Below are 23,547 nucleotides of genomic sequence, written 5' to 3'. Positions count from 1 at the left end.
TTAGGATATTTTGAACCATTCAATGAAACCAGAATCTAGAAAGAAATTTATTTTATTTAAATGCAGAATGAATTTAGTGGTCAATCCATGTTCAAATTGACATTCCGTATGAATATCGGTTCAGCTTTGATTAAGTTATGACAGTTTGCAGTTGGTCAGTCTCTGGATCTAGCAACTTTACAAGTCAAATTTTTTATTCAATTTAGCATGATTTTTTACAGAAATATGAAATGTCTCAGAATCAAATTTAAAGTGTTGTTTTATACTAATTACTATATAGGGAGTTTATTAAAAGTGAAAACTTGAGATTTAAAATTTTGAATTTTCGAAAATTCAAAGGGGGGACCCTTAGCATTGAAATCGAGATCCAGAGGGCAATAATTTTTTTTATGAAATACATCAAATTTGAATGCAGAATAAATTTAGAGACCAAACCATGATCAAAATGACATTCCGTTTGAAAATCGGTTCAGTTTTGATAAAGTTATGAAAGTTTGAAGTTGGTCAGACCTTGAATCAAGCAATATTACAAGTCAAAATTTGTGTCAGATTTGCCATGATTTTTTACAGAAATATGAAATGTCACAGAGTCAAGTTTGAAGTCTTGTTTTATACTAATTATGATATAAGGAGTTGATTATAAGTGAAAATAAGAGATTTAAAATTTTCAATTTTCAAAATTCCAAAGGGGGGACCCTTAGCATTGAAATCGAAATTTGAAAGAATACAATTTTTTTTAAAAATTTTATAAAATTTAAATGCAGAACGAATAAAGACACCATTCCATGAATAAAATGACGTTCCGTTTGAAAATCCGTTTAGTTATCGCAAAGTTATGTCAGTTCAAAGATGATCCGACTAAGCTAAAACATTTTCTCTCATTATTATTTCAGGTGGGACGCTCCTCAGAGTCGCCCATTGATTTTGTGGTAATGGACACGCTGCCCGGTGATAAGAAGGACGCTAAGGTAATGCAGAGCACGATTTCGCGTTTCGCCTGCCGCATTTTGGTCAACAGATGTGAACCCGCCAAGGCGAAAATCTTTGCCGCCGGCTTCGATTCAAGCAGAAATATATTTTTGGGCGTAAGTAAAGTGAATGCAAATATATGACATCAAATGATATGCTGAGTGTACTTAAAATATTTTCAGGAAAAGGCCACCAAGTGGCAGGATAATGTGGAAATCGATGGCTTGACCACAAATGGAGTTTTAATAATGCATCCCAAGGGATCCTTCTGTGGTGGCAATGCCAAGTGTGGACTCTGGCGGGAATGCTCCGTCGGCGGCGATGTCTTCAGTCTGCGTGAATCGCGCTCGGCACAACAAAAGGGTCAACCCGTAAGTTGAATGATGTCCCAGCTATATAAATCCAACTATCCACTAAATACATTTTGTCATTCCAACAGATCTACGATGAATGCAACATCTTGCAGGACGGCACACTCATTGATCTCTGTGGCGCAACATTGCTGTGGCGTTCCGCTGAGGGCTTGCAACATTCACCGGTAATTTGTGTTTACAGTTGTATATTTATTAATTTAACTTCAATTTGCAACAAATTTAAGTATTCTCATCTCTGCTCATTCGACTTCATCTCTACATTTGTTAAACATTCAGCAAACAAGTCTATGAAATTACAGAAATCGAAACCAACCGAAAATCTCAAAAAATTGAATGGAAATTTGAGAGATTTTCGGTTTTCCCAAAATTGTATGGAAATTATTTATTTATTATTATTTGCTGTTATTTATTTGCTGTTAGCTGTTCATATGCGACAATAATTAAATAAATCATTAAAAGTAGACGACAAAATTAGCAGTTAGCATTGCAAATTTAATTTAAGGGTTCTATTTTAATCTTTAAAAAGTTAGTATGAATTTCAATGGGAATTCAAGTTTGTTTAACTTTAATTTTGTACTAACGAAGTGTATTTTTAATTAATCTGTTGACTTTTGGCAAGCAATCAACATAAATAATATTTAATATACAAAGTATTACTTGAAAAATTAGCTCTTATTTAAAAAATATACATATACATATTCATAAAGAAATTGTGCACCATTTATATTTGCAGACCAAACACGATTTGGAGAAACTTATTGATGCCATTAACGCTGGTCGTCCACAATGCCCGGTGGGCCTAAACACATTGGTAATACCACGGAAAGTGACTATGAACGATCAGGTGAATCAGCCTTATGTGTACTTAAATTGCGGCCATGTGCAGGGTGAGTCAAGAAACACAGCATATAAATGTGTAAATATATAAATATTTCGAAATTTTTTTAATAGGACATCATGACTGGGGTCAGGATGAGAATACTGGAGCACGGCGTTGTCCCATGTGCCTAGAACTGGGTCCCGTTGTCACCCTGTGCATGGGCCTGGAACCGGCCTTCTATGTGGACGTGGGTGCACCCACGTTCGCATTCAATCCATGTGGTCACATGGCGACTGAGAAAACTGTCAAGTAAGTTGTAACTTAATAACCGGTAAAGAAGTGAAATTAAAACTAAGAATACTATCTTAGGATATTAAAATACGGAAGAAAAAAGTGATTTTAAGTTAGTAAGCTTAACTAAAAAATATTTCGATTACAATATTAGAAAAATAAATATTGAAGTCCAAAATTGGAAAGGTTCTTTAATAAAATATTTTTTAATTTGACTTTATCCTAATTGTTGTCTACTCAATTTCTTCTATCCTAATTCTTCTTTTCTACTAACAATATTTCTAATTTTTATCTTTCCCAATTTTTATTCTCAATATGTTAACAATATTTCTAATTTTTTAGCTTTGACAATTATTATCTTACCAATTTATTTTCGTACTTTTCATTTTCTTATAACAATGCTCCTAATTTTGGGCTTTCCTGGTTTTGATTTCCAAATTAAATGCTTTGTAGATGTGATTTTCAAATTTTCGTATTCCGACTAATATTTTTTCGAAATTCATATGGAAATTTTTTATATCCAAACCAAGTTCAACTGATAATCATATCTTTTCTAATTCTTTTTTTTTTTAAGGTACTGGGCAAATGTGGAAATACCGCACGGAACCAATGGCTTTCAGGCCGTTTGTCCATTCTGTGCGACGCCTTTGGATGGCGCGACTGGCTACATTAAATTAATATTTCAAGATAATTTAGATTAAACCACAAACAAAACAAAAAAAAAATAACAAAAAAGAGAAAACTATGTATATGTATTGATATGTGCATGTGCATGTTTATGTACAAGTGCGCATCTATCTAGTAGATATGTATTTGTAGTAATTAAACAAAAACAAACAAAACAAAAAATGTCAAAGTTTGAAGCAGGCATTAAAACTAGGCTTTATTTATTATAATTAATTAATTGAATTAGTATACACATGTATGTACTACAAATGAAATATACAAGAGAAACAATTATAATTTAATAATTCAATTAAATATGCGTATGTATTTTGTAAAAGTTAATTGCTGTAATTGTAATTGCCTTTGCCGCATTACAAATGTCTAATCATTATCTAAACGCAATCATTTACAATATTAAATTACTTGCAATCAACAGATTTGAAAACTTGCATGTTTATTATACACATACATAAATAATTTGATGTTATTTTTTTGTTTCCTATATTTTTGTCTGTTGTATAAAAATCATTTCCAACGAGCAACAAAAACGAAGCAAACATGAAAACTGCATAATAATTATATTTCGATCGATCCGATGAGCATAGAAAAAGCGCAGCTATATAATTAATTAAATTCAATTAATTGCAGTTATTTAAGCTGCCAGCTGCCTTAACTGTGTATATGTAATTCTGTAAAAATATAAGATTGAATGATACCTAATTTTAATATTAATCAAATCGCATCTGCAACAATATCAATACTGTTTTAATTTAAATGAAAAACAAACCAACACTAACGTATTTCTCACCAAATCTAGAGCTTACATATTAACAAAAAAAAAAACAAAACGATCATATTTAAATTAACAAAAATTGAAAAGAAAATTCTTATAAAATAAATATGTACAGTTTAAAACTTTGGTAAATTTTTATGAATTAACGAATGTTTTTAAAAGCATTTAAACAAAATTACAAACAATATGTGGATATATCCACTGCTAATTGTTTCAGCCTTTAGGACATACATACATATATACAGATGTATGTATGTATGCATTCAATTTCTGCCTGTACGCATTATGCATTATTATTATTATGTTAGTTACTATTATTACATTACATCATAACATTATTTGTATTATTATTATTTTGTATGAAAACACACACTATGTGTTCATAAAACGTTGCGACGCGATATGTTAACAATTACGAACATTGCAAACAAACAAAACAAAAGTAAATAAACATAAATTGTAAAATAAAAATCTTTAGCGATACACATACGAATATACATACACGCGAGTATATTTTGATTAAAAGCGCGCATTGCATAAAAACCGCCATTAATTCTACTATATTTGAACTTATTTCTGGGAATTTTGAATGTCTGGGATGTAAGGGTTGCCGTTATGATTAAAAGGAGCCCTAAGGAAGGTATTTTCATTGACCAGGCTCTATTACCAAAATGACATTTCCACAAGTATATTTTTATTTCATTGCAAAATTTTTAAATAAAAATTGGTCTTTAAAACCAAACTATTATATTTTGGACTACGAATTATAAAAAAAATGTAAATTACAATTCAAAGTTAAGTAAGAGAAAATCAGTCACAATTGATAAGCAATTGTGAATGAACAATTTTTATTGCATACTTTTAGTGCAAATTTTTCTCGTCTGAGACCTTGTAATTCTCAAACAGTTCTAGCACTCGGCCAATGGTAACCCAGTTGTTGAGCTGAAATAAGCATACTTACCTGGCGTAGAGGTTAACCGTGATCACGAAGGCGGTTCCTCCGGAGTGAGGCTTGGTCATTGCACTTCGGCTGAGTTGACCTCTGCGATTATTCCTAATGTGAATAACTCGTGCGTGTAATTTTTGGTAGCCGGGAATGGCGTTCGCGCCGTCCCGACATAATTAAATAAATCTGAAAACTTGTTAGCGTCGCTTTAAACAGAATGTTAATCTGTACATGAGTGCTGCCATCAGTGTTGCCAACTCTACGGGTCATAAAAAAGCTAAACTAGCCTTTGGAAAAAGCTAGAAATTGCCAGAATATTTTGTTGGTAGCTAAAAAAAACGTAGGGAAACGATATTTTTTATTGATTTATCCAGTATTTTTGAAAACTTCTCAAGTTCGTCATGCATATCGTCTCTGCAGCTGAACTGATTGGCCCCTATCTTTTTTAAAGCAAACTACTGGCACTTCATAATTATGACAGCATTCTCTTTCCTGCGAAGTCCGTATCTTGTGTAAAATTGGGTTTAATGTTTGAACAGCCATTCTATATCTATAGTTTGAACATTATTCATTTGAGTGCAGAACGAAAATCTTTTATTTTGTTGCATCCACGTAGTGGACACTTTGGCCCGCCCAAAAGCTTTGTGGTATTCTTTAAATTGCACCACGTATTAAGGTGGGCATTCGAGTATTGGAACAAAATCTCTTCAATATGGTTGATTCACCTTGATGGAAATAACTATAATTCCCGCTAGCCGCTGTTTTACAATTTAATAATCTAGCGGGGAAATAGCTGAATTAGCAACACTGGTGCCAACCGTGGGTGCAACCATCTAACAGCACTGTTATATCTAGCATTCTGCTAATATTGCCACCACCACGCTTTCAGATTTATTTAATTATGTCGGGACGGCGCGAACGCCATTCCCGGCTACCAAAAATTACACGCACGAGTTATTCACATTAGGAATAATCGCAGAGGTCAACTCAGCCGAAGTGCAATGACCAAGCCTCACTCCGGAGGAACCGCCTTCGTGATCACGGTTAACCTCTACGCCAGGTAAGTATGCTTATTTCAGCTCAACAACTGGGTTACCATTGGCCGAGTGCTAGAACTGTTTGAGAATTACAAGGTCGCAAACGACAAAAAATGCTTAAGAATATGCAACAAAAAAATTAGTTGTCACTATTACTGGTGACATACAAAAGTATGCAATGATTTTTCATTGAGTGACCAACTTTGTTACTATTATGTCATACTAAAAGTATGCAACACAAAAATTATATTCACCAATACTTGTGACATACGAAAGTATGCAATGATTTACGTTGAGTGACTTATTTTGCAACTGTTATTTATTTTTGAATAACTAAAAAGCTGTTTTTAGTACGAATTCAGTGCAAAGCTGTAGGAAAATGTGGAAAAAAGTATGTATTTCTGAACAGTCTACCTTCGTGATAATTTTAATAAACAAAATAATAATCAATGCAGTTTCTTGGAAATAAATAAAAAGCGTAACAATTTTGATGCTTTTCGAAAGTTTATTTCACTTTTTGCTCAACTTAAAACTATATATTTGAAATACAACAATTTCAAATAACTCGTATGTTCGTCATCAAGTGTCTCTGATTGATTCCATCTTAGAATTTGGACTGCTTGGTGTAGTAATCCTTGAAGAAGGTGTAATCGAACTGTCCGTAGTTGGTGTATCCCTTGTATTTGTAGTAGGGCTCCATGGTGTCCTCGTGATAGATGGCAACATCCTTGAAGTACATGTTGGGCACGAAGAATTGATACTCATCGATCTCGCGATCGAAGGGATATCCGAATGGCAGATCATCGATGAAGCGAGAACCGGAACCAATGCCGCAGGAATAGGTATAGTCAAAGGTGGAGAACTGCTCATGGGTTGCTGGTGCAGTGTATGGCATGATCATGAAGAACATTTGCATGGGCATACCCTTCTTCCAGCCCATGGGCAGGACCAGGCGATCGGGGAAGCCACAGTGGGGCTCGCTGATGTCCAGTGGGAATTCGTGTTTGCCATCGAAGGCCATCATCACATAGTAGTAGAGTTCACTGTATGTGGTGCGATCCTTGACGGTCCAGTAGAAATCGTTGGATTTGCGGGTAAAGACATTGTTGCCAGCCTTCAGTTCGTAGACGAACTCATCCACTTCCATGAAGTTCATGCGGTTCTCGGTTAAAGAAATAACACGACCGAATTCATCAAACTTGGGACCGATGAAGGCACGGACAACGACCTTCTCCGGCTTGTCAGAGTCCACGGTGTAGGTGTAGCTGAAGGGCTTGTGATTGAGACGCATCTGGCGGGCGTAGAGTGACTTATCCCAGACGAATTTACCCTCGTGGAAGATCATCTTGTCGTTCATCAGATTGGTCACATCAAAGTCAACCAGATCGAAGTAGGTGACCAGATCACTGACATTCACGTGTTTCAGTTGCACGCCGGGCATCATCAGCTGCTCCTTGGTGTACATGGGCAGATGATCGAGGAACTTGAAGTAGACCTCAACGATCGACTTGTAGAACATGTAGAACATGGGATCACGCATCTGCGTCTCAAAGTTGAGCATACAGTTGGGATAGACCTCCATCTGATGGTAGTCCACATCGGCGGTGTACATATGGGCAAACATGTACCAGAATTGATAGAACATCTTGTCCATGCTGTCCACATTGCCCTGCAGCAGATTGCCAATGTATTCAACGGCTTCGGGTTTGCGCAGATCGATCATGTGTCCATCGGCCGTCTTGTAGTAGCCCAGATCGATAATGTTGTGGATGCGCTTCATGAATCCGGTGATCTTGTCCAGCATCTCGTAGTTGCCATAGCTCTCCAGCTCGTAGTAGTTCTTGCGGTAGCTGTAGCCAATGCCATTGTAGTAGATCATCTGAGGATCGTAGCCCATCTCGATCTGATGGTACCAGGAGAATTCGGGAATCTTGCCATAGCCATGGGACAAACGTTCCATGTAGTAGCGCGAGAGCAGCTGATGGACAGTGTAGATCCAGAGTTCACCACGACGATCGTTCTTCAGTCCAAAAGTCTTGCCGTCCAGGAAGAACGAGTAGTCCATGTTCAGGTAGTACCAGTAGGAGTTCCAGCCCAAATCCTCAGTGAAGTAGGACAGCTTGGATTCGGCATTGTAGATGTCCAGATCACGTGTATAGTCAACTGGCATCCACCAGACCTTCAGATCCTTCATGATCTGTTGCCATTTGGTGTCCTGGTTGAATTCGTACATGTTCTCGCGTAGGATGAACTTGTTCTCGCTGTACCAATGCTCTCCGAGACCCATGAGTTTCCACCACTGCCACATTTTCCAGTCCTTCATGTACATATAGTCGCCATATTGATACTGATTGCCATGGGCGTGTCCCTTGTGGTAGACATCCAGATATTCCTTCTCGTACATGTTCATCTTGGTCCACATCTCAAAGTCGAATTTCTCCGCCTCGAAAACGAACTTGCTGTTGAAGAAGAACTGCGGGAAGATCTCATAGATCGAGGGCAGCATCAGACCTTGGAAGTCCGAGCGATGGATCACAGCCAGAGTCAAAGCATAGACAAACATGCCCTCATTCACATGCATCCTTGCCCAGCACACATTCTGCTTGAAGGTCTCGAAATCCTTGGCATAGTAGAACATGTTGAACAGACCGCGAGCCTGTTTCGCATGCGACTTCACCAATTGACCAAAGAATTCACCCTTCGGCAGCAATGCGTTCATCTTGAAGGCCTCGAAGAACTTCGTCATGTACTCGTCATTGTACTAAAGAAAGGAACAGAATAATGCAGGGATTAGAGCAATTCTATCAACTGCTGTGATACAGGATAAAACCTAAAGGTTTGCTCTACAAAAACCGAAAAGGTTTTTCATTTAAAGAAACAAAAAATATTAAGAGAAACAAAAAAAACTGAAGAACGAAAAGATAATTATTTTACCTAAATAATATTAAGAAACATGAATCTTGGTGTTTACATGTAAGTATCATTTAACTTTTTCAAATTCTTGACTAGCGTAATTATTTTTTATAGGTAATCTCTTTACTTGTAGCACTAGCTAACAAATAAATAAATACAAATACAATTAGTAGGAAAGGCTACATTAAAATATTATATTTGTAAGTTGCAGCGTCAGTTTTCTATTCTCTTCTCTTTCTTAAGCCCTAATATAAGCAGCGAAAAATTGTTTCTTGAATGTCTATCGAGTTTATTATTTGCTGGTGATGAAGTTTCCATGACAGATTTCAAATATAGTGTACATACTATATGACAAAACTCAAGACTGGAGCTTTAAAACTCATAAAGAACTTTGTTTCTTGAAATTTTCGGGCACGTGACCTAATTCTTATACAAATTGATTCTGCAAGTTTGCTGTTTATAGCTCACATTTGATGACAAAATTCAAATACTTTTTAAAATTAATTTCATGAGTTGCACAGAAAACGAAACCAAACGAAAATTTTCCAAAACTCCATATATTTTTGGGAGATTTTTGGTTGGTTTCGGTTTCTGTGGCACCCCTGTGTTTATCAAATAGGATTTCAGATTTCAAGTTTAACTTACCGAATATTTGGACTGCTCAAATTTGAAACTCTTTCCACACTGAATGTACTCCTCGAACATCAGTGGATCCTCCACACGATAGACAATCTCGAGCAGGAACTTCTCTATCTCCAGGAAGCCCTTGTCAGCGACTTTGACCTGATGGGTCTGATGGAAATTGGCCGCAGTGACCAGGCCGATACAGGCCAGCAATGCAATGGCGATTTTCATGTTGAAGCTTAACTCCTGTTTCTGCTCCTGTTCCTGTTTCAACTGCAACTGCTCCGGATTGGACACTCGATTGGGAATCCAATACCTAAAGACTGTTGAATATTCAGCATCTCAGCACCTGTTTATATACCCATGAGAAATCAAATTATGATTGCTGACGTTGAACTCTATCTCTATATAGACGCTGCAATAGGTTCACAGTGTCACCTTGTCACCTGAGTTTATCTGCCAGGTGCTTGGAACATCTGTTGCACCAGCTTATCAATTGCTCAATTGCTGCGGTTGTCAACTGCCAAATAAAAATTGATAAAAGTTATTACAAAAGCAATACTAAGCAAATCCGGTCTTTGTTCACATTCTAATTAACCAACGCATTATTCTAGACAATTTTTTTATTGACTATGATTTTGATTTTGTTTAAGCTGCTTTTATTGACATCAATTCTGCAATGACTTTCTAACAAGGCTGCCAACTTTCATTTAAAAACCAAAAAGTAATAATAATAGTTATTATTGTGTAAATTATATCGTATATCTTGTTTTAAAATCAATCAAAGTTAAATTCTAATGATTTATATTATAAATGTTAAAAATTTTTATAATAGAAATAGATTTTTATTGCTTTCTGATTCTTATAATGTCAATAAAATAAACTAAGCACAATTGAAAAAATAAAATATTAAGTTTGTAATAAAATACTTTGATCAAGGATTGATCCTGAAGAAAATCTTGTTAAAAAGTTCTATCTCATGTTTTTCGTGTTTTGAATACTTGGTTTTTTAATAAGTTGTTAATGTCATGTCTCGAACTAAACATACAATATAGTAAATCTGAGGCTTAATAACTTTTTTTTTATTAAAATGAATTAGTTTTTTCATGCATACACTTAAATTTTATTATTATTATTTTTTTATTAATTGGATATTTAGAAAGTTCTTCATTTGCTTCTTGGTTTATTTGTTAATGTTGCAGAAAAATGTTTGCTATCTAATATTACTTAAGTACATAATGATAATCGACATGAAAGTTTCATTTATATATATATAGATATACATATGTATGTGTGTTGTTTGTGTAGTTAGATTATTATTCATGTTGATTAATTGAAATATTAAATTTGATTCTTTGTTTTCGTTTGCCTCTTTTTGTTGTATTGGACTCTTGTGCGCTTAGCTGCAAAATCTGTTACTTGCATCTATATATAAGTATATATAGAAACATGTATTCAATATAATAAATGTATGTCAATTGCCCTTACAAACTCGTTGGAGCCGTAGACCGTAAGCCTATTCCTCTGTATATATACTTGTATGTCAAATGTTATTATCAAATTTATCTAAGAACTCGACTTGGCGCTAGATCGCCTGACATTTCAATTCAATAATTCAATTCAATTCATTTCATTTCTCTGCTCATGCAAATTGTTTAAATAAATTCTAGTTTTATAAGATTGTAACATAAACTTAACAACAAAATGATGAAAGATGTATTACTTAAGTAATTATGTATTTTATTCTTCAAGAACTAGAAAACTTCTGCTTTTTTTTATTTTTTTTTTTGGTTTTTGTGAAATGTATTGTCTCTTTAGATTTAGCATATGTACACTTATTATTTATATATATTTATATAAGTATATAATATTTGTATTTGTTATTGTATCAAACCCTTGCCCAAAATTGTATCGTACAACTACCAAAAGGTATATAGAATACATACATATCTTATCGTTCAATATCTCAAACTAGTTAATAGTTGTATCTTTTGGATACATTTTGACATTCGATTATTGTCGCAAAGTTTAGCTGTATTGTTCTTCACATAAGATTCATAAACGTTTAAAGAACAAAATATGTATACATTTGCTTATATAATATATAAAAACACACACCAATTATGCAAATAGATTTCAAAAGTTACAAGAAAAAACATTTGATAACAAAAAAAGGAATCTGTTTCTTTAGAAATCGCCGCGTTATTCCAAAAGCTTATGGCGTTCTTTTTTGATTTCAATATTATTATTTTAAATGTTATTATTCTGTAACATTCTTAAGAAGCACCACAGTAGTCAGTAGCAATAAATAACTTCTATATGTTTTATCTTTATCATTTTTTTTTGTCTTTAGTATTGTAGTACATTTAAAATGTGTAAAATTATTGTATTGGTTTACCTTTCATTTTATTATCTTTCCTTTCCTTTCTTTTATTTTCCACATATGCATTTTATTGTCATATTTCGTGCAATCTCTTAAATTATTTAATTCTTAACTTACAAGCGAAAATTCTTTGCGCACTTTTCATTTATTGTCATCGTGTCGCGTTTTTATTATTGTCGGTTTCCACTTTACAAATTAACCGCATTTGAGCTATACAGATACATATATACAAATATGTATTTGTATATATATATGTATATAAGTAGTAGTTGTTTCTAGAAAAATTACAATTTTACGAGTACTGTGTAAATGTAGATGTATAAGTAAGTTTGTTTTTCGTATGTAAAAAAGTAGAATTCCATTTACGTAAATATACAAAGAGCATATATCATTTGAGAGGCCTCACTGTACTGTCTCACACACGCTACCATACACACACAATAGTTTCAACAGTTGTACACCTTATTAATTATTATGAAGATATGTCTTTCAGATGATATTAGCCTGGTTGTTGTTCTTCTTAAAAAAAATCGAATGCTTGCCAAGATCTCCAGCAAATATTGTAGAGAAATATCGCTACTGATGCAATGAAATTATATAAATTCGTTAAAAAAGATTCCAAATGGGATTGGAAATTTAGGATATGTGGTCTGAAAATCTTGGAATAATTCGATTGATTTAATGGCCAACAGACTATCAGGCAAGTCGACGATGTCTTGCAACCAGGCTAAGAACTGTTGAAACTATTAAAATCAGTAGATGTTTATGACCCAGATAAAGGTTATCGATAGCACCACTTGCTCCCGCGTCCACCACATTGATCTTCCAGCCCAGATTGTTGTGGGTGAAGCACTGAAAGAAAAGTGTGTGTGGCATTAGTACTAAAATTAATTTGATTAATAAGTCAGCGACTCACCTGATAATACAGCAGATTGGGTGCATCCATGGGCACTGTCCAGTTCATATAACCCGGATCTCCATCCTCGCATTTGTAGATCAGCGTACTCTTATACTCCTCGAAGGTGTCGATTTCCGCGGATCGATCAATGGTGCGATGTTCCCATTCACAATAGCGTCCAACTTGTCGAAGTAATTAAAAAAAGATTTATAATTTATTTAAATAATTTAGTTATTACATTTCAGAGTATTGTAAGATCAAAGTAAACAAAATCAAGTATTAAAATTTCACCTTAAGGGACAAACAACAATTAATTTTTTGAAACAATATTGAAATATTATTCTACTACTTACCACCGGTGGGTGTGGCATTGCCATCCTCATCATATTCGACGCCTGCAAAGGCTGTCTGTTTGCGCGCTTCCAAGCCCGTCTTCTGACCCAACCCTCCCTCGGGAGAGTCCGTGATGTACATGGGATGATATCTTAATGGTGGATTACTAATAATTGCAATATTGGGATTAAGTATAACTTACCTGGCTGGCTGTGTTGGATCATTGCCGCCTTCGATGGTAAACTCATAGGTGAGACCACGCTCCACAGTGATCTCAGGTATTAGCAGATCGTTGATGTACCAGGCAATGCCCCATGAAGCTCCCCCTGTGATTGCCGTGTAGCCACGTTTTCCACCCGTAGGTCCAATGCTCGCCCGCAACTTTCGCTCGCCTACGATCTTACGAGTTGGCCAAGGTTTCGGTCCACTCTCGTCTTTCAAATCATATAAGGAGTTCTTGCAGGAGTGATCGTTCTGTAAATCATTCCACACATTATATACTGTTTTTATTTTATCGAAATTATTAAGAAAACTTACGCGTTTTGAGAAATTGATGCGAATGTCGTCGGGATTGTGATCGCTGGGTGTGTGTGAATGCGCATTGGCCTCCTTGCGGGCATTAAGTGGACCCACTGCAGCAATAATCGATACATCGCGATCAATCGGGATGGGCATATCGTAGATGGCCTCGTTAGTTTGAAGGAGACGCTTGTAGCGAATGCTGGTGACACCGTTCTTGCGATCTCCACTCACTACAAGTGAAAAATATGGATTAAAGTCAAGATAAGAGCTGTATAAGAGTTGTATAAGTGTAGTATAAAAGTTGTATAAGTGTAGTATACGAGTTGTATAAGAGTTGTACAACTGCTGTATAAGTCATTTTTAGGATTGGTTTAGGCATGTATCGGTGTATAAGAGATCCTTCATTGAAAGATCGTATGATAGTGTCAGTATTAATCAAATATAAGAGTTGTATAAGTACTGTCAAACTTTTTAGAAGTTTTTTGGAAGCTAAGACATTTATCAGTGCTTATGCGTCTTATAAGGGCTCACTACATAGAAAGCAAGTAGACTAGATAAGGATAACACCAGTAAAAGAGTTGTATAAGAACTGTAGAAGAAGTGGTAAAGACATCTATAGGTGTAAAAGAGTGTACAGTTAAAGTAAGTCCAATCCATGAGTATAAGTCAAGTATAAAAGTTACAACACATCTTTAAAAGTGGTTGAAGCATTTATTAAAATGTATAAGTATATAAGTCTACATTATTATAAGTAGAAGAGCTGTATAAGACTTGTATAAGAGTTGTATACGCACCCACTATCACATCATTGCGAGCTCCAATGCGCTCATCGGGACAGACACCACGTTGGCCATCGCACTGCGATAAATCCGAGATGAAATAATCCTCAGCCCGGAAGACCCGAGCATTTGTATCGTAAAAAGCCACGACAACATCGGACTGTGCCATCTGGGGTCTTCCATTGGCGCCGGAGAGACCAAAGGCCATATACTGGTCCTCATTGATGCGTCCAAACAGTTCAATCTGTAGATACTCGCCCAGAAGTTCCCACTTGACCTGTAACCTATTGGGAAGAATCTCACGGCAATTGGAGTAAACGGGACGCGGTGTAGTTGTTGTCTGAAATGCAGAGCGAAAGATTTGCGTATAAGATGCCGATGATGAGCATAACAATGGCAGCATGCATGAGATCAGGGCTAGTACTTACGGGTGTATACCACCATGAAGGCTTTGTTGTTAAAGAGATATACAATTATGAGAGTTATGAGTGGGAATTATGAGTAATGGTTAAGTACAGGTGTCTCCCTCTTTTTCTTGTGTGCGATCAAGAATGTGTCAATTTAAGCTACTCCTCACACTCGTTGCCTCTACACTTACCGTGATCTTTGTCTGACCCAATGCCGGTGGCACATCCAAGTCCTTGGGTATGAAAACGTGCCCAAAGTTGTGTCTATATTCCACACACCACACTGCCAGCCAGTCAATATCGTAAACGGTCAGACTACCAGGTAGCTGAATCTCAATATCCTCGCCCTGATAACCACGCAGCGGTTCCAACGATCCAATCTCATTGGGTACCTAAAAAAAAGAGGACGGAATAATAAGATTCCACAATTGCAGAATGAGTTAAGAGGCTGAATCATTTTCAGAATGACATTCCGCTTGAAAGTCGGTTGAGTTTTGACAAAGTTAAGAAAGTTTAAAAATGGTCCGAACTTTGAACTAGCAATTTTACAAGTCAAACATTTTGTCATATTTATCATGATATTTTGCAGAAAAATGAAACGTCTCGAAATCAAATTTAAAGTTTTGTTTCATACTAATTACTATATAGTGAGTTGATTAAAAGTGAAAACTTGAGATTTAAAATTTCGAATTTTTTAAATTTCAAAGGGGGGACCCTTAGAATTGAAATCGAGATCCAGAGGGCAATATTTTTTTTTAAGAAGTACATCAAATTTGAATGCAGAATGAATTTAGAGACCAAACAATGATCAAAATGACATTCCGTTTGAAAATCGGTTTAGTTTTAATAAAGTTATGGAATTTTGAAGTTGGTAAGACTTTGAATCAAGCAACTTTACAAGTCAAAATTTTTGTCAGATTTGACATGATTTTTGACAGAAATATGAAATGTCTCAGAATCAAGTTTAAAGTGTTGTTTTATACTAATTACTATATAGGGAGTTTATTAAAAGTAAAAACTTGAGATCTAAAATTTTGAATTTTCGAAAATTCAAAGGGGGGACCCTTAGGATTGAAATCGAGATCCAGAGGGCAATATTTTTTTTTTTTAAATACATCAAATTTGAATGCAGAATGAATTAAGAGACCAAACCATGATCAAAATGACATTCCGTTTGAAAATCGGTTTAGTTTTAATAAAGTTATAAAAGATTGAAGTTAGTCAGGCGTTGAATCAAGCAACTTTACAAGTCAAAATTTTTGTCAGATTTGACATGATTTTTGACAAAAATATGAAATGTCTCAGAATCAATTTTAAAGTGTTGTTTTATACTAATAACTATATATGGAGCTAAAAAGTGAAAACTTAAGATTGAAATCGAAACAGAGATTCCGAGGTCCTAAGTTTTTTTTAGTAAAAATTAAATATCTTTGAATGCAGACTGAGTAAATAAGCCAAATCATGTTCAAAATGACATTCCATTTCAGTTAAGCATTGATAAAGTTATGACAGTTTGAAATTGGTCGTCCAACTCCTTTATGGGAATAATATTACAGCCTTCTTTTCTTCAAATCGATCTTTGTATCATTTATTTTTCTAACATCCATTCATTTTTGTACCAACCTTTACACCCATGATATTTGGTTCGCTGCCATTGCCCACCCAGAAATAAGCATCGGGTCCAGCGCCGTCATAGTGCAAATTGGGACTAAAACAAGATTAAGAAAAGCATTAGTTCCTAAAATTAAACCATCCTTTATATGTACTCACATGTAAAATGTTTTAGCATCCAATACACTAATGTTGCTGGAACGTAATCCATGGGCCAGACGTCGAAATTCCGGCAGTACTCGGGGCTTGGGAACATCTAGACTAGGTGGTATGAACACTTCTCCAAAATCAACCTGAAATATAGATAATATAGATACAGTTTTAGAAAGAGAATTGACGGATTTGAAAATAGATGAGATGCGAGACCAGATTGTAAATGGTAAACTACGCTGTACATATCATGTTTAAATGAATAATATTTTTTTACCCTATACTATTTCCCATGTTTATTGAGAAAATTATATTTCTTTTTTTAAATTTTTAAATTGCAAGTTTTTTTGATAACTATTTTCTGAAAATTGTCAATATTATTCCTTATAAAGTACAAAGGCTTTTTATATATAGATGTTAATTATATATGTTAATTTTGAAATTATGCTTTACAGTTGTAAAATGATGTTAAAATTGTAATTGGTAATGAGTCTGAAATGCAAAAATAAATTGCATGCTAATTATAATCCACAATTTGTAAATTTACTGATCATATTTAATTTTGTTCTTTACATTATTAATTTAACATTTATTTCGTTCTACGTTAACATTTATTTGTTCGATAATAAACCAACAATTTTGTTGTTGAATACCAAAAGATGTTTGTATATAGTAGTCTTACAACTACACTTTTACTCACACACACACACACACATATATAAACACTAATACATATACATATAGATTATGTATGGGTTTGTGGAGCTCCCCCCAAAAAAAAATGGACATGCGCGCGCATAACTCCACAAAATAACACACACAAACATAGACAAATACATACAAACATACCCCCAATCTGTGCTGTTGGTGTGTGTGTGTGTGTAAGTATGTGTGTCAGCCCCAAGAACTTTTTTGGCTGTCAGTCAATGGAAGCGGAGAAACAGAGAGCGAGCGTAACACACACACACACACATACACTCACATATACACACATATAGCTGAGTTTGCGTGTATTTACAAGTGTAACAACTCGACACCCTGTATTATTTGCTTGTGTGTGTGTGTGCGTTTGTGTTTATGTATTTGTATTTATAGGTGTATGTTTGGGTGTTTGTTTGTATGTGTATGTGTATGTGTGTGTGTGTTTGTGTGTGTGTATGTATGTATGCAACCACTTGAGTTAATCAAAAATGTCTGCTGTAATTTATTTTACTATGGCGGCCATCTTTGGCTCCCCTTTCTCAAAGGACCACACCCCCTAGCCCCCAGTCTCCCAACCGTGCAGCCACTCCCCACATACGCCCCTTATTATGCCATCAGAAGAAGTTTTGATAACATTTTGCATTTATTTGATTTCATTTTAAATGCATTTTTATTTGCCAAATTCAAGCAAAAGTAATTTTCTGTTCAGTTTTCGGAGTTGCAAGCGAGCATAATTTTTGTATGTATTCCAAAGAGGAGAAGCTACAAAAAAAAGTGGCAATAAACGAGAAGAGCAGGAGAGGAGATACAGAAAGTGTCCCTGCAATGGGGTGCGGTCAAGTCAGGCAGTTGGTTGGCTGCTTTACTTTTTGGTTTTCATACTGCATTTTCTATGCAGGGATGTAATTAAATAAGTCAAGAAAAAAAAACTGAAAATAAAACAGAAATGCTTCTAATGAAAACAAACTTTGGCTAAAATGACCCAAATCTAAGTGGGGAAAACCCGAAACTAAAAATAAAAGCAAGAGCATTCTGCAACTTCTTTAAAATTAAAATGACAACATTATGATTTATTTTAAGCAAAACAAAAATATATCTTTTAAAATTATTTGCTTTTAATGTTGACTTCTTAATAGGGAATCAAAATGTATCTTCTATATATATAAAACTCTTTGTCCTGACTGACTGAGCACTGTACAGGCCAAGGCGTTAGACGTGCGAGCTTGAAATTTGCACACAACATAGCCAAGATAAATTCATCGTGGGGCAAGACGGGGTTTTGGAAAATTCGACCTGTAAGTGCGTTAAACTCGAGGTTAAAGATCGAACTTTCATTTGCATTTATATTTAGATGTGTTCGGTCAATCGGCGTAGAGATCCGTCTTGGCTCAAGGATAAAAAATTATATATATAAATGTAACCCTTATTTCTTATGAAAAATTAATAATTAAAATGTAAGTTTTACTTATGAGTTCTGTTTTTAAAAAATAGTTTAAAATTATTTATTATTTTGTAAGAGAATCAATATAAAGCATAAAATATAAGTGAAACATGGTAAAAATGTAGTTTAGATTATCCTTCGAGGAGAATTTCGTTAAATTTTTCTCTTCTCTTAAGCAAATGATTTTTACGTTTAAAAAAAGACAAACTTATTATTTCAATAAATTATTTTCAAGTAAAAATCAATGCTGGTAACTTTCAGTTTGCATTTAAATTACAAAAAAAAAAATGTAATTACAAAACGGATTTCGGAAAATATAAACACACATAAATCTGTTTGAATGGCACGCGCCGTTAAAGAAATGAAGAAAAAGGAAAACCAGTAAATGTAGAAAAGTGGAAAGCTAAAAAAAAAAGGAAAAGGAAGACTTACCGTAAAACGTCTGCACCACACTGAGAGCCATCGAATGTCCTTAATCCTTTTGCCCATGGGTAAACGCAGTATGATGTCCGTATTGTTGTGCGCCTGCAAAATGGGCGGATCTCTGCGGGATGGAAGGAAAGAAGAGAGAAGAGATTATGAAGGAGAAGCGATAAGAATAGGATATATAGATGACATAGATGAGAGTAAACCGTGTGTCCTTCTTTATCCATTGTAATGAAAGCAATCCTTAAAACTCTGACCACCAAATAAGTACAGTAAAGCTTCATTAGTTCAAAATGGAATTTATAAAGATGATAAAAGTCAGTTTAAATCTAGAAAACTTCTTAAGAAACAAATGGTTTCGAATACCAAGAATGTTTATCAAAAAAAATACGATATTTTTTAGGACTAAGTTAAGAATATTTGAGAAAAAAATACAATAATAGGCGGTATTACAAACAAGAATATTTGTTATTCGATTATAAGATTCTAAACGGTGTCTTAAAACAAAAAATGTATCTCTAAAAAAAAAAATCAGTGAAAAGTTGCCTTGAAGTTTACGACATCATATTCAACATAAAATGATTAAAAATCAATCGATTAAATATGAAACTAAAAAATGCAACCAAAACTATCCATTCAGGTGTTTTCAAAATTCTGCAAAACTATCGAGAGTATTATCGTTATTTTTAATTCTTAAATGAACATTTAAGACTTATTTGGTTTATTTCAAACTATTGAGTGTATGTTATTCGAAATTCGAATAGATTGTATTTAAAACTTGTGCTATCGATAGTACATATAAAAATCAGATATGTTTATATTTTATTAGTACTATTAATAATATCCAAATCTTTATATGAAATGCTTTACACAAATTAAAGTTAATTTCATACGAGTTAATTTTCTCGCCCTATGTCCATATCTACTGAGTGTAATGTGCGCTTATTAAGAGTTCGCTTCCTTTGTGTCTCTCATCGTGATAAAATGCTGTTCCTTTTTCGCCTCGAGCCTCGACTTGGTCCGAGGCCAACTGGTCAATAGGGCAAAGGACACGCCTCCAATTTGCACAGTCAATATTGACGAGTTCTTGTAGTTTGTAGTACGAGTAGTTTGCAGCAGAGTGCCATTAAAATTAAAGTAAAGCCAAGCAGAAAATGCAACAATGTCAACATTGGAAAATGTTCTTTGTTGTCAATCTCAGACTTTCTACCCCTTGTCACTTAATTCCAAACAGAATCCGCAGTCAATTAAAACTTGCCACATTCATTTTATGCAGTATTTTGACACACTATTTTCTAAGCCAATCATAATGAAGATTTATGGCTTATGCCACAGATATGAATATGTGAACTCATTACGATAATTTTAGATACATTATTCAAGGATTTCCTACTGCAAAGCCAACAAATATGACAATTGAAAACGCACTGATATGTTCCAATTAGTGCCTCAGCAAATAGTTTCAGTCTATCACACAGTACGCTTGTGATTATTTATGAGCAATTTATGAGCAATACACAGAGTTCAACATAGAATAGTGAGTGTTAAAATCAGAATCGTTTTTTGGAAATCACGACTATAAAACGTTGTGTCGATTCCATAGGTTTTTAGTCTTTTGAAACGGTCTTTGCCTTGTGGATCGAAATATTTAACATTTTTTATAATTAACTTAACTTAAATTAAAGAATAAAGGATTAATTTCTCTAATATTTATCGGATCTGTCTTGTTCCTTAGTGTTTGGCGATTTAATTTCGACTTCATCAATAAAATCGACACTAAAACCTTAGATGGCGAGGTGGCTCTATTCAAGGCGACTGGAAGACAAGTTTTCTTGCCATTAACAGCGATTACAAAATCATTGTCACGGACCAGGAATGGAATTCTTGATGGGAATTATCAAATACCTATACTAGGTTTTCAATTATACCCGCCAACCAAATTTGGCACACAGATTTCTATAGACTCCACGCAGGTCAAGTTTCTTTTAAATTTTTTGACACGCCCCCGCAAATCACGAAAAGCCACCACACCCACAGTAATAAACGTTGTCTATTAATATTATCTATATTATCTATATTATCACTTAACCGCAGCAAGTTTGGACAAGTAGAACGGGAGTATTAGCTAACCAAAGTTATTAATAAAGTTATTATTTCAATAGAATCACCTAAAAGTATGCAGTATTTTTTATTAGGCAGTAATTTCTTTAAAATACTTTTATATATTGAAATCAGTAACGGGTATCCTATGGTCAGGATCTCGACTATAGCCTTTCCCACTTGTTTTTATAATAAATCTTCGTTTGCTATAAATCAAACATTTAATTTTGAGTTCATTGAATTATTTCAAGCTATTCACATTTTACTTTGATTTTATCTTAAACAAGGATGCAAACCGACTATTATGATAAAGATAATTAAGATACGATTTATTAAATTATTTTTTTAATTACGTCTACTAATAACAGTTGACAAATTAAAATGATAAAAAATAAATTGTCGTACAACATTTTCTTTATGCATTTTACTTTGAAAGTTAAACTAGAGATAATTTAAAGCCCGACAGCAATGTGAAAATATTATTTTCAATTATGATTTTGTTCTTGGGAATTTTATGCAATTTTTATCTTTTTACTTTGTTTTGTATTTTCTTTTACAGTCTTAACTTGCATGCCATGCTGTGAATACCTTGAAGTTTATGCTTAAAGGAAGATAAAGAAGAAATTCTGACTTTATCAGAATATTGGCAATAATCATAATGAACTGCAAGGACAAAGTTAGAGCAGGGAAGAATCCCAAGGGGGTTGTGTTTTGATGATGATGATGATGGTGGAAACAGTCAGTTTCTTTCTCTATCTCTCTCTCTCTTTTTTTCTTTTAAGGGTGAATGGAGAAACATGTGTGTGGGTCAGTTAGTCAATCAGTCAGTTAGTCAGTCAGTACATTATTCAGTCGAGTTTGTGGTGTAACAAGTGTCAAGGCGGCTATAGACATTAGACACGGCTAAGCACTTAATTTACACCCTCGAACTGACGTTGTCCGATTCCGAATTTCAGTTTCAGCTTCAGATTTGACCTTTAATGAGCCCAAAACAAATTGAATGGTGCTGTGTCAACAGCGCAACGAATCTACGCACGTATCTCTCAGATACATTCATTCTCATTTCGTCTGGCTGTCAGGACATCTTCAGATTGAAGTCCTTATTTGCCCCCCTCTTCCTCGCTTCCGTCTACTTTTGTATTTTGTGTTTGCCAAAACAAACATGTCTATGTATTGTACTTTATTTGATTTGCTGTGTGCGTGCACAAGATACAGATACACACTTACAGATACATTCAGAAACTTCAGTCGAGATTTATTGATGCACTCAGCAAACAAATCCATAAGCATTTATCGATTTCTTCGGCCTTTTTCCACAATTACTTTTTCTGCTGTCTTGTTTATTTGTCTGTTTTGGCCACAATGATAGCCCAAAAGTTCAGTGTGTCAATAAGTTATTGACTTGCCAGAATTCACAATTTTCGTTTAATATTGCAAAAGCTGCAACAACTTGTTGCATGCCTCAACTAACAATTCCAAATTATTGACAAGAGAGAAAAATAAAAGTGCACAACAATTGCAATAAAATCGAGTTAAGTCGGTAGAAAAACAGTCAACAGTAAATATGTACCTAACACAGTTGTTAGACCCAAAAGCAAAGCTCAATCACCCCCGAAATAAATATAAATAAATATATACTTCCTACTTTTTATGTGGCGTGACTGATACATATATATTTCTAAAATAATTATGAATGTTTAATTCAACGTCACAGCCAACAACAAGTGACAACAACAACGACAACAACAACAAACGACAGACAGACAGATGAGTCCCGGGCAACAACCACTCAATTAAATTTATATGAAAATATAAAATATGTCATTTTGAGGGGGCGAATTTCTGACAATGCTTCTTGACGCACAACTCAATGGCACAAGCGTAGCAAATGATCGACTAGAAACTACCCAGTATAATACGGAATAAAGCCTATAAAAAGAAGTTAATACATATAAAGTTAAGAAAACAACTTAGCTGCTTGTATAATTATAATGAAATCTTATGTAGGTTGAACCGAACCCTCAGAAAACAAAGAAACATTTTTGGAAGGCATATTGGCAGAAAAGTAAATATATAGTAAGCTAGGGCGTTAAACTTAGTGAATGCAACCAGAAATCTTTTGATTTTTTTAAAGTTCTTTTTAAATATTATCCATTTAAGCTATTTCTGCATAAAATATTATTTTTAATTTAAATCCATCAGTTTTGTAATTCTAGAAAATTCTTTTTGAAATATTATTTTTGAAAATATTATAGAAAAAATTGAAAAATGTTAAGATGTCTTCTCCATTTTTCAATTTTTTTTAAAGGTTTTGTATTTTGAGTCCACTAGAGAACAACGTAGTTATAATTATTTTTAAAAT

The 23,547-nt window shown here is 34.3% G+C and overlaps 3 protein-coding genes and 2 non-coding genes across 5 annotated transcripts in view; 2 read left to right on the top strand and 3 right to left on the bottom strand.

Annotated features, from left to right (window-relative positions):
• The window catches only part of LOC117789930 (protein pellino), a 40,816-nt gene extending 36,345 nt beyond the window's left edge, over positions 1-4,471 (top strand). Inside the window, exons 4-9 of the mRNA XM_034629137.1 lie at positions 894-1,085; positions 1,152-1,340; positions 1,409-1,507; positions 2,077-2,230; positions 2,295-2,472; positions 3,029-4,471. Coding sequence (XP_034485028.1) covers positions 894-1,085; positions 1,152-1,340; positions 1,409-1,507; positions 2,077-2,230; positions 2,295-2,472; positions 3,029-3,155 — 939 coding nt within the window. The 3' untranslated portion in view covers positions 3,156-4,471. The remainder of the gene's footprint in view (positions 1-893; positions 1,086-1,151; positions 1,341-1,408; positions 1,508-2,076; positions 2,231-2,294; positions 2,473-3,028) is intronic.
• A 395-nt stretch (positions 4,472-4,866) lies between these two features.
• LOC117793095 lies at positions 4,867-5,031 on the top strand. Its single transcript, XR_004618234.1, has one exon. It is a non-coding gene; the product is annotated as a U1 spliceosomal RNA (small nuclear RNA).
• A 731-nt stretch (positions 5,032-5,762) lies between these two features.
• Positions 5,763-5,927, bottom strand: LOC117793094. Its single transcript, XR_004618233.1, has one exon. It is a non-coding gene; the product is annotated as a U1 spliceosomal RNA (small nuclear RNA).
• A 455-nt stretch (positions 5,928-6,382) lies between these two features.
• Positions 6,383-9,701, bottom strand: LOC117791762 (larval serum protein 1 beta chain-like). Its single transcript, XM_034631636.1, has 2 exons — positions 9,455-9,701; positions 6,383-8,657 (listed from the first exon to the last, which is right to left on the bottom strand). The coding sequence occupies exons 1-2, from the start codon at positions 9,662-9,664 to the stop codon at positions 6,501-6,503; spliced, it is 2,367 nt and encodes a 788-aa protein (XP_034487527.1). The 5' UTR covers positions 9,665-9,701; the 3' UTR covers positions 6,383-6,500.
• A 2,171-nt stretch (positions 9,702-11,872) lies between these two features.
• Positions 11,873-23,547, bottom strand: part of LOC117789545 (protein Skeletor, isoforms B/C) — a 35,626-nt gene continuing 23,951 nt past the window's right edge. Inside the window, exons 5-14 of the mRNA XM_034628576.1 lie at positions 19,092-19,203; positions 16,526-16,659; positions 16,379-16,463; positions 14,947-15,147; positions 14,364-14,688; positions 13,585-13,799; positions 13,250-13,521; positions 13,068-13,198; positions 12,733-12,896; positions 11,873-12,668 (exon numbers count right to left, since the gene is read on the bottom strand). Coding sequence (XP_034484467.1) covers positions 12,513-12,668; positions 12,733-12,896; positions 13,068-13,198; positions 13,250-13,521; positions 13,585-13,799; positions 14,364-14,688; positions 14,947-15,147; positions 16,379-16,463; positions 16,526-16,659; positions 19,092-19,203 — 1,795 coding nt within the window. The 3' untranslated portion in view covers positions 11,873-12,512. The remainder of the gene's footprint in view (positions 12,669-12,732; positions 12,897-13,067; positions 13,199-13,249; positions 13,522-13,584; positions 13,800-14,363; positions 14,689-14,946; positions 15,148-16,378; positions 16,464-16,525; positions 16,660-19,091; positions 19,204-23,547) is intronic.

This window comes from Drosophila innubila, assembly GCF_004354385.1.
Source record: "Drosophila innubila isolate TH190305 chromosome 3R unlocalized genomic scaffold, UK_Dinn_1.0 2_E_3R, whole genome shotgun sequence".
Classification (NCBI taxonomy): domain Eukaryota; kingdom Metazoa; phylum Arthropoda; class Insecta; order Diptera; family Drosophilidae; genus Drosophila; species Drosophila innubila.
This window is presented reverse-complemented; position numbering and strand designations above follow the sequence as displayed.

Coding starts and splice junctions, on each gene's coding strand:
- LOC117791762 (XM_034631636.1), bottom strand. CDS start 9,664: ATGAAAATCGCCATTGCATTGCTGGCCTGTATCGGCCTGGTCACTGCG. Junction 8,658..9,454: donor TTGAGCAGTCCAAATATTCG/GTAAGTTAAACT, acceptor TCCTTTCTTTAG/TACAATGACGAGTACATGAC.